The sequence below is a fragment of the Capsicum annuum genome, unplaced genomic scaffold, assembly GCF_002878395.1.
Source record: "Capsicum annuum cultivar UCD-10X-F1 unplaced genomic scaffold, UCD10Xv1.1 ctg997, whole genome shotgun sequence".
Classification (NCBI taxonomy): Eukaryota; Viridiplantae; Streptophyta; class Magnoliopsida; order Solanales; family Solanaceae; genus Capsicum; species Capsicum annuum.
The window spans coordinates 223,256-234,514 of NW_025896065.1; the positions used below are offsets into that span (position 1 = coordinate 223,256).

The 11,259-nt window shown below is 36.5% G+C and overlaps 1 protein-coding gene across 1 annotated transcript; it reads left to right on the top strand.

Moving 5' to 3' along the window:
• The first annotated feature begins 6,297 nt into the window (after nucleotides 1-6,297).
• Nucleotides 6,298-6,840, top strand: LOC124895796. The gene has a single exon (XM_047406218.1). The coding sequence runs from the start codon at nucleotides 6,298-6,300 to the stop codon at nucleotides 6,838-6,840; it is 543 nt and encodes a 180-aa protein (XP_047262174.1).
• Nucleotides 6,841-11,259: the final 4,419 nt, after the last annotated feature.

Sequence of the window (11,259 nt, forward strand, 5' to 3'; positions counted from 1 at the left end):
GGTTTGTCATACTTGTGACAACCTGTCAAAATTGATGTCAATCCTCCTCAAGTTGACTGAAACTAGTTCACCTCCTTTGTACGACTCTTAGCTACAAATATTAAAAACACAAGTGCAATAAAATTAAAATATTGGGTTGCCTCCCAAATAGCGCCTGATTTAATTTCATGGCATGACTGGGTTATCTCGACTACTCAGACTTGGTCAAGATTCTGAATCACCACCTCATTACCATCTTCCTGGAATACATCAACGATCGAGAAGTATTCATCTCCTTCAACTACTTCATAGGAGAATGCATTTTAAATCTGGCCTCTCTTTTTCCATACCTGAACTTTAGCTCATTGAGCTCATATCAACCAACACTCTTCCCGTGGCTAATAATGGTCTACCCAAGATGATGTCTACCTTAAAATCAACATCACAATCCAATATCACGAAGTCTACAGGCAGAATAAAGTCTTCCACTTTCACCGGCACATTGTGTAATATACCAATTGGTCGTTTCACTGACCTATCTACCATGACAAGACACATCATTTTGGAGGTAGGTTCCCCCAGTCCAAGCTTCTGGTAGATATCAAGGGGCATTAGATTAATACTTGCTCCTAAGTCACATAAAGCTTTGGTAAACTTCATGGACCCAACTATGTACGGTATGGTAAATGCTCTAGGGTCAGGCTTTTTCTGCACTAAGGATTGTGAAGAAACAGCGCTACTGTGGTAGATGTTGTCCACCAACTGACAGCTTACCTTCTGCTTCTTTGTTAGCAATTCCTTTATAAATTTAGCATGGTTTGGCATTTTCTTAAGTGCCTCACCTATAAATAGAGGTGGTCTTGCATGTTATTGCATGGACTAGGAAATATGATAAGTGTGAAAAAGATTATAGTGTGTAGTAGTGAAAGAGAGAGTTAAGACAAAGAAAATATACTAAGTCTACAACTATATTCACTTTACAAATGAGAGTTATTATATTAGTGAAAGAAAGAGTTGAGATAGAGAAAATATTCTAAGTCTTTAACTATATTCACTATACAAAGCAGTAAATATATGTTTAAGGAAGGTGTTCTTATGGTGCGGCTTTGGACTCTTCAACTAATCCAGAGTTGTTTGAGTTATACATCGTTTATCAGTTGTTGTATCCTGGAGGGGACAAGTCACGAGATATATTGCTGAATCGGTGTAGATTATGCCCCAGTGGGCTTGTATCTCCTTAAAGAAAGTGAGATATCCGTGCCTCAGTCAAGAAGAAGATTATTTTATTTTATTCACTTTTGTTCCTTTTATTTTCAACTGTAATTATTTATTGTAATTTATGGTATATTACACCAACACCTAGCATATAGTAGCACTAACTAGTCTATCTTCTCAATCGACTCTATCCAGAAGGACCGAATCCTCTCTCAAATCCATATCTAATGATTACATCAAAATTATTTTTAATAAAAAGAATAACTAATCGAATTGAATTTAGATAATAAGAAAGGTTACCTGAAGAAGAGGAAAAAATCCTTCTAGCTCCTTCGTTCACATGAATATCCGACAAAGAGACCTATAAAGTATGCTAGAACAGTGTTCCCCAGCTATAGTCTCCTTTTTTGTTGAGGTCCTTATGTAAATATAAGTACCTCAAACTCAAAATACTGTCAGATGTATTTATGCATAGCATCCCTCCCAAAAGAAACACATATACAGTCGAGCGGTGCTATAAACCCTACTCTCTAAAGTCTTGACTATATGGAATGAAGAAAAAGATATTGTTGAAGATAATCCAGAACTGTTATAGTAGAAATACAATCATTCCCATTAATGGTGTCTAGTTCAACCTCCAAGCCAGTGTAATATCATAACATCATATGCCAATCTAAATTATGATCCCTTTCATCGGTACATATAATTGGATCTCCGACTATGTATAGTGCAACCAACACATCCATATCCTGTAGCGTGAAAGTTACCTCTTAAGGGTAGGTCGAATGTGTGAGTATCTGGCCTCCACCTCAAGTCCATAACAATTACTGGTTTTTGGTCAAATAGGATCTTACGTATTTTGATAATGTCATATAACCCTACTTATATAGTGTATGATATGGTCATGGGGGTGGTCATACAAAATGTCCCATGTCTACTCAACCTTCTTCGGATACACTAATGCAGTAGGATGAATAGATCCCTCGCATAATTTTTTCGACCTACTGTAATGTAAGTAATGAAGAATCAGCGAGGTCTTGGTGCAAGATGTGCGACATAATATAGTTGTACACATAATACTAAATAGTATTTAATAAATGATCAGAACAAGACATCTATGATAATTTAATTAATATTGATAATATTACATAATTTCAATCTACTTTTATAAGTGATATTTTTATCCAAACTACTTAACGATATGATACAATCCGGATTGGCTCCACGCCATTCACTAGAAGTTAAGCCTGGGAGATTCAAAGGATTCAAGGATAGTTCATGAAGTGGGAGGTACTTGAAGAAGCATCCTTACCATCAAGAGGGTGTTATTTTTTTATGAACGCACTCACATTGGTACAAGGTTCATTGGAGGAGGCAAGTGAAGGAAAAACGGGGCTAGAAAACCCCCTGAAAAGGACTTGCACCCAAGGCGCATTGGATACTCTTTTGATCCACTCTTGCATTTCAAGAGCAAATAAAAACAGCCCCTAGTGGAACTTATCTTGTAATTGGCTAACTTTTGGGCCCTAAAATTATAATAATTAGCATAAGCTATAAATACTTTTGAGGCTAGCTCATTCTCTTAGTTTTGCTTGATTATTGAGGAATTGAGGAATTCTTCTCCATTGAGTGAGACTATTGGAAAACATTTATTGAACTTTGGTTTAGAAACATTGGTTTACAGGGCGTTCATCTCCCTCTTGGTCACCGTAGGTATTAGGTGTTCGATTAGATTGTAACTGAGGGTATTAGAGTTTGACATACTCTTTTATTCTTGGTTACTTCTTTTCTTGTGTCTAATTGTCTGTTTTATCGATTATCTTTACTTTTTTTTCGTCTTTAGTTTTCATAATTTGATTCCGTATTATTTGGTATCAGAGCTGAGTTTGATTTTGTTCCTACAAAGTCAATCTTAGATCTAGTCATCTCAAAAAATTGAAAATCACAAAAACAAGTTACTATTCACGTTTTAGATCTTAGGTCATATATTAATTTTTTGATTTTTGTGTTTTCTGGTGTTTCTAGTGTTACATTTGCATTCCCTAATACTATACGAGTTTATAAACCAAATTTGAGTTAAATCGGAGCTTATTTGAGAGTTCTATCCTTGTTGGGAGCTTGGGTTGAAGACATTTGAGGTGAATTGAAAAGATGAAGATTTTGATGAATAATTTGGATAAATTGATGTTTGGAATGATTTTAGAAGGATAAAAAGTACCTACGTTCAAATTTTGAACTCATTCCAAGCTCCGGAGATAAAGTTAGAAAGATTGATGTTCTTAGTGTTCTTGGTATGTTCTTGAGGAGATTGTTATATTCATATTGAAATTCATCCAAAAGAAGGTGTTTGATCCAAAAAGTAGGAATAAAAAGATTTAAAGTGTGTTTTTGTTTGAGCATCTAAAAATATTTCAAGAATATTCAAAGAGAAAATTACACAAAGGGCATCAAGAAGGGCATTTTTGGCCTTGGAACAAGCAAGTGGCGGCCAACTTTCCCTTGACCTGCGTCTAAGGTGGATACAGCTGCTCCCAGCCTGGTTCCGCACCTCAAGGAAGTGTCTAGGGTCTCTCCTGCATCCAACCTGCACTGGAGGTGCGTTGGAACTGCTTTCATAGCTCAAAACAATGTGCAGCCTTCCCCACCTGCGCTGAAAGTGCTATATAGGTGCGCTCAAGGTGTGTGACACCTCCCAAACGTATGTCAAGACTTCCCAACGTCCAATTCAAGTTCCAAATGCATTCTAACACTTCTAAACTCCAATTTACTCAAGTTTTATTCCTTAGTTTCATTATTTGATTCATAAATTCAACTCTTGATTATTAAAACTATCAACAACTAGTAATCCACCTACTAAGTTGGATGATTAGTTCTTGAGTCCCATTTCATTCATCGTCTCATTTATTTCAAGCTTTTCTCTTTTTAATAGAATTTATAATTATTGATCCAAGTGCTCATATATTTATTTGAGTCCATCAAACTAGAATCCAATCCGATCAAGAGTAGAACTTGACACCTCAACTACCACACGAAGTATAAACCATCTTTCAACATTTGTGATCCAAGTGTGAGTTAAACAAAGGAGTGAAGAGTTTGTAAGGTTAATTTCTCTAATGATAACATGTTTGTTGTTTTTTAGTGTCTTTCTTCATAAGAAAATGGCTACGGAAGGCAAAACTTTGAAAATAATGGATAACCACTCAACCAATGCTATCTTAATGGCCATTGAAACTCTCAATCGTAAAATTGATTCTACGGGTGCTAAGATAAACTCACTAGATCTTAAAGTGTATTCTCTTGAAGGGAGTGAATCCTTCATTAGTAGAACAGTGGATATCGTAGAAGGTCGATAAAACATATCCTTATCCATACCTCAACACTTCAATGCTTCAACTAGTGGGCATGCTCTAAATTCGTCGGTTCATATTTCCTCGGAAAACTGCCTCCAAATGATCAATCCACCAATACAAGCACATGATTCCATTCCTCAAGCCACTACGTATCCACAAAACCAAAATACCTTTAGACCACTCCAATATTAATTCAACCAAATACAATATTATGAATCTAGAACCTAAATACACCAACCACCACTTAACAGAATGCCCTCATTCCAAGCACCCCTTAACAAAAATCAACCCATACAAATAGACGAGAAAGAAAGAAAAGAAAAATAAGCATAGTTTAGAGCATTCGATGTAGCTGACATGTTGGTAGAGGAAATGAGATGTAGACCAATAGATCAACGAGGTTATGGAGGTCGGAGAAAAAGATTTGGTCCAGCACTTAATGGTAGAGGAAACTTGGTAAACCGACCTCAAGGTTATGATCAATGGAACAAACAAGGTAATAGGGATCTAGATGTGGGTATCTATTCAATCAAGTTTAGTCTTACAAATTTCAAAGGAGAAAGTGATCCTAAAGCTTATCTCTCATGGAAGTCCTCTTGTGAAAGGATCTTCCAAGTTAATGATATCACCGAAGAGAAGAAAAGTTGTTATGCCATAGCCCATTTTGAAGGGTATATCAATACATGATGGGATTATGTCAAGAGATTTATAAATGTGTTGAATAAAGGAAAACCCCCTCCATGGAATGCGTTGAAGGTAGTCATGAGGCAAAGGTATGTTCCGAAGTGGTATAGACATGAGCTGCTTGCAAAGTTGTACAACTTGAGGCAAGTTAGCAAGAGTGTTATGGCCTATTATGATGATTCCAATAATTGATCTTAAAGCTCGACCATTGAGAGAACGTGAATCATGACATCATATGCTTTAAGGTTGTATTGAACAAAGATATCTCCTCATGCATGACTATCCACAAGTTTTATACCATAGAAGAAATCTTCCAAGCAGCCTTGGAGATTGAAGGGGATATCAGAGAAAGGGCAACTTACAAACCAAAAGGGTACTCATCTACCAATACTTGGAGTAAAAGTAAAGAGATAGAGAAATTATCATCAAGGTGGAACAAGATCAATGACTACAAGTCCAATGACAAAAAACCCATAGAGAATACCAATCCAAACTACCCTCTAAGGAATGAAGGTAACAAATATCCTACTCTCAATCCTAAAGGTTTTTAATGTTTTAAATGCCAAGGGTGGGGACATAAGGCAGGTGAATGTACCAACCCGAGAAATGCGATTATTAAGGAAGGAAAATTGTATTATCTTAGAGAAGAAGTGGGATTAGAAGATGAGAATGATGAAAAATCCTAAAATGGAGAGGGATCCCAAGAAGATGAGCAAGTAGAGGAGGATAATGAATATACTTGTCCTCAAGATGGAGAGTAAGAGGTTCCAAATTTTGTTATGAGGTGTGCAATGATTATTAAGGAGATAGATGAGTCTAGTCAAAGGGAGAATCTATTCCATACTAATTGTCTTATAAAGAAAAATATATATTTTTTGATCATTGATAGCGAAAGTTGTTCTAATGTGGCTAGTGCAACTTTGGTTGATTTTTCGAAGTTACCCATGACCAAACATACCACACCATACAAGCTTCAATGGTTAAATGATTGTGGTGAGTTTAAGGTGAATAGGCAAGTGGTGATTCAGTTGGGAATTATCATGAATAGGTGAATTGTGATGTGATACCTATGCAAGGTTGTCATCTCTTTCTTAGAAGACCATGGCAATCTGATCGTTTAAGCAAGCATGATAGGAGGACTAATCAGTACTCTTTTGCATTTAATGGTCAGAAATTCACTCACCATCTTCTTTCTTCATCTCAAGTGAATGAGGGTTACCAAAAATTAAGAGAATTGAAAGAGAAGGGTAAGAAACAAGGTGAGAAGGAGGACCAAATTGAGGAGTGTGATGAAGAAGAGGAGAAGGGAAGGTTAAAAGAGAAGAGTCCCTTGGTGATGTTGTCTAGGAACAAAGATCTTTTCAAAGAGCATGATGAGAAGACACCCATGCTCCTCCTAGCCCATGATTTTTATGCTAACCACTCTACTTCTTCTATCCCCCATTCTATTTCCCCTGTTTTGAAGGATTATGGAGATGTGTTCCCAAAGGAGTTTCCCCAAGGATTACCCCCACTTCAGGCAATTGAGCATCAAATTAATTTTATGTCGGGTTCTCAATTACCCAACAAACCGGCCTACCAAAGTAATCCAAAGGACACAAAAGAGCTCTAAAGGTAAGTTGAGGAACTCCTCAACAATGGATACATCAAAGAAAGCATTAGTCCATGTGCAGTTTTGGTGTTTCTAGGGCCAAAGAAAGATGGAACATGGCGCATGCGTGTTGATTATCGAGCCATCAATAAAATAATGGTAAAGTATCGCCACTCAATTTCCCATTTAGATGATATACTTGATGAGCTGAATGGTTCTTGTATGTTTTCTAAGATAGATCTCAAGAGAGGGTACTACCAAATCTAAATGCAATTAGGTGATGAGTGAAAGAACGCATTCAAGACCAAGTTTGGTCTATATGAATGGTTGTTTATGCCTTTTGTCCTCACAAATTCTCCTAGTACCTTTATGCGGTTGATGAACCATGTGATGAAATTGTTCCTAGGGATGTTTGTTGTGGTATACTTTGATAATGTTCTAGTTTATAGCAAATCCCGTAAAGAACATGTCTTACATTTGCGTGATGTGTTTGAAGTTCTTAGAAAAGAGAAGTTGTATGCTAATCTTGAAAATGTTCTTTTGGTATGAACGAAGTTGTTTTCCTGGTATTTGTTGTGATCTCAAGAGGAATCGAGGTAGATGAATATAAGATAGATGCCATCAAGAATTGGCCAACTCCAAAATCTATTGGTGAAGCAAGAAGCTTCTATGGGGTGGCTAGTTTTTATAGGCGATTTTTCAAAGGATTTAGTACCATTGTCATTCCCTTGACCGAGGTGATCCGTAAGGATAAAACTTTTAAATGGGATGATAAGCAAGCCAATATATTTGAAGCTTTGAAGGTTATGCTTAGCTCCACCCCCTTATTACAATTACCCAATTTTGATAAGATGTTTGAGATTGAATGTGATGCAAGTAAGGTAGGAATAGTTGTCGTCTTAATGCAAAATGATAAACATATTGCCTATTTTAGTAAAAAGCTCAAGGGCGCAACTCTAAATTATTCCACCTCTGATCTAGATTATACGTCTTGATTAGAGCCTTGTATAATTGGCAACATTATTTGTGGCACACGAAATTTGTGATTCGAACCGATCATGAATCCTTGAAATATATCTGGGCCTAAGATAAACTCAATAAAAGACATGCCAAGTGGATTGCTTTCCTAAAGACTTTTTCTTATGTAATTCATTACAAAAAGGGAAAGGAAAATGTGGTATCAAATGCATTGTCTAGAAATCATGTACTTATCTCTACATTGTCTTCTAAATTGATGTGATTTGACAGTCTAAAGACAATGTACCCCGAGGACCCCAAATTTGTTTAAATCTATCAAGATTGTGATACATGTGGTAGGGAAAGGTGGGAGAAGGATAGTGCTTCTATGCCCTACTCCAAGATTGATGGTTTCTTATTCAAAGAAAGAAGGTTGTGCATACACTCTAGCTCATAGAGAGAAATATTTGTAAGAGAGGCATACGATGGGGGCATGATGGGTCACTTTGGAATTGACAAGACCCTTGGAATCCTAGAGGAACAATTCTATTTGCCCAAGATGCGTCAAGATGCTGCTAGAATTTATGGCCAATGCATGGATTGTAGAAGTGAAAAATCTCGCCTTCTCCTTAAGGGATTATATACCCCTATACCCACTCCTCAACGCCCATGGCTTGACATCTCTATGGATTTCATTTTGGGATTGACTAGGAAAAAAAGGGGTAAGATTGCATTTTTTTTGTGGTTGACAGGTTCTCAAAAATGGCCCATTTCACTCCATGTCATAAAATTGATGATGCTTCTAATATGGATTCTTTTTTTGTTGAGCATGTTGTCAAAATACATAGAATTTCTTGGACTATTGTTAGTGATAGGGACTCTAAGTTCCTTAGTCACTTTTAGAGGTCGTTGTGGGGTAGGCTTGGCACAAAATTGCTTTTCTCAACATCTTGCCACCCACAAACGGATGGGTAAACAGAGGTAGTAAATATAACCTTGGGTTCTATGTTGCTAACCTTAGTTAAAGGAAAAATGGCCACTTGGGAGGACCACTTACCTCTAGTCAAATTTGCTTATAATTGTGTTATCCATTCGGCTATTGGTATGACTCCCCTTGAATGTGTTTATAGTTTTAACCCCCTTACCCATTTAGATCTCACTCATTTGCCTAGTAATGTTGTGATAAGCTTAGATGGAGATAGGAGAGCAGAAACTATGAAGAAGTTGCATGATAAAGTGAGAATTCGCCTTGAGAAGAAAAATCAAGAGGTGGTCAAAAGAGTAAACAAGGGAAGGAAGTGGCTTGTACTTGAATCGGGTGATTGGGTGTGGGTGCACCTTCAAAATGATAGGTTTCCAACCCAAAGAAAATCCAAATTGATGCCCCGATATGATGGTCCATTTCAAGTGCTTGAAAGGATAAACGACAATGCCTATTAGATTGACCTTCCTTCAGAATATCAAGTACACAATACCTTTAATCTGTGTGATCATTCACTCTTTGATATGATAGAAGATAATCACCCTTTGAATTTGAGGTCAAATTCTTCTCAGGATAGAGAGGATGATACAATTCCGATTGGCTCCAAGCCATTCACTAGAAGTCAAGTCTGGAAACTTCAAAGGATCTAAGAGAGGAACTTGAAAAAGCCTCCTTACCATAAGAGGGTGTTATTTGTTGATGATCGCACTCACATTGGTCCAAGGATCGTTGGAGGAGGCAAACGAAGGCAAAATGGGGCTAGAAAATCCCTTTGAAAGGACTTGCACCCAAGGCACTTTAGATCCGTTTTTGATCTGCTCTAGCATTTCAAGAGTGGATCAAAACAGCCCTTAGTGGGACTTATCTTGAAATTGGGTAACTTTTGAGCCCTAAAATTATAATAATTAGCCTAAACTATAAATACTTTTGAGGCTAGCTCATTCTCTTAGTTTTTACTTGATTATTGAGGAATTGAGGAATACTTCTCCATTGAGTGAGAGTATTGGACAACTTTTGTTGAACTTTTGTTTAGAAACATTGGTTTAGAGAGTGTGCATCTCCTTCTTGGTCACTGTAGGAATTAGGTGCTCGATTAGATTACAATTGAGGGTATTAAGTTTGAAATTCTCTTTTGTTCTTGGTTAATTCTTTTCTTGTGTCTAATTGTCTATCTTATCAATTATCTTTACTTGTCGTCTTTAGTTTTCGTAGTTCGATTCCGTATCATAATACTAAAAGGGTGGATAGGGACCCTTCAGTGTGTTGTGCCACGTATGTTCCACAAGGCACTAAGGTTGTCAAAATGTGGCTTTAATTAGTCCAGGTGGGTAATAAGACCCTCCTAAAGTTTGGGTGTGTCTGAACCTTTTCGCGTATAATTCAAGGTGGAAATAAAGCATTTTCTCATACTAAAATTTCCTCTTTGTTTCCTTTTTATGTGTCTGAAAATGCACCATGAATTGGATTTCTTGGTATTCTCTTTAAACCTACTTATTTTGTTTTTCTTGTTATTTTTTGTTGGTTTTGTAAATCAACTTGGCATGCTCATAGTGGTTTCTCCATACTTTCTTGCATTTTTCAAAAAAGTATGTTGTATTCACAAGTATTTATAATTTAATAAAGGATTTAAAATTTGTATTACGAATAAAAAAGTGGGAAGTAAGAATTACATATATGTTGATGATTGATAAAATACCAAACAACGTGCCTACTGCAAGCCGTTTGAGGAAGGTTGAGTGTACACACACCTTATCTTTACATTAGAAGTTAGAAATACCTTTTCATAATGATTGATGAAGTAAGCTTGAGATTTTATATATCAAAGTTATTATGTGCAGATTATAGATGGTCAAATATAGGATTTGTTTGAATTTCATTGTACACCAAAGAAATCAAAGAAAATTTCATTGTAAAGATTAACAAAACAAAAAAGCCTCAGAGGAATCCAATATGATCATGTGTAATGTATGCCACACCCCTTTTTTAACCAAAAGAATTAATTTTAAGTTCGAAAGGGTTTTATTATTAAGTGATAAAAGATGAGAATTGTTTCGAAAAGGATTCATTTTATAATCAACGCAGAGTCGCCACTTGACATAAAGTGGGTTTTCCAAGTCACCTTTGGAAATTCTTTTTCAAAACGGTTTGACTCTTTTAAACTGGTTTGCAAACAGAGATTCCCGCTAAGAAATTTTTTTGACAGAGGGGAAGGTGTTAGGCACCCCTTGATCCCGTGGTTCGAACACGGTCGCTAGGTGGAGCATATCATCTAATTTAACACTATCAATGTATAAATCACATAAAACACATAAAAACAAGCAACAAACAAATCAAACAAAGTTCAAAAATCAAAAAATTGTCCAGTCCAAGTTATATAGTCCCAAAAATAAAAATACGGAAATATAAATCTTATTCTAAACTAATCCTAGACTAAGCTCCAATTCTTTACCCAGTGCCTCGGGCCTTCATCACGAACCTCCTTTGCGTACATGATACGTCAG

Bases quoted from the DNA above. Each gene is read 5' to 3' on its own strand.
- LOC124895796 (XM_047406218.1), top strand. From the start codon at position 6,298: ATGCAAGGTTGTCATCTCTTTCTTAGAAGACCATGGCAATCTGATCGT.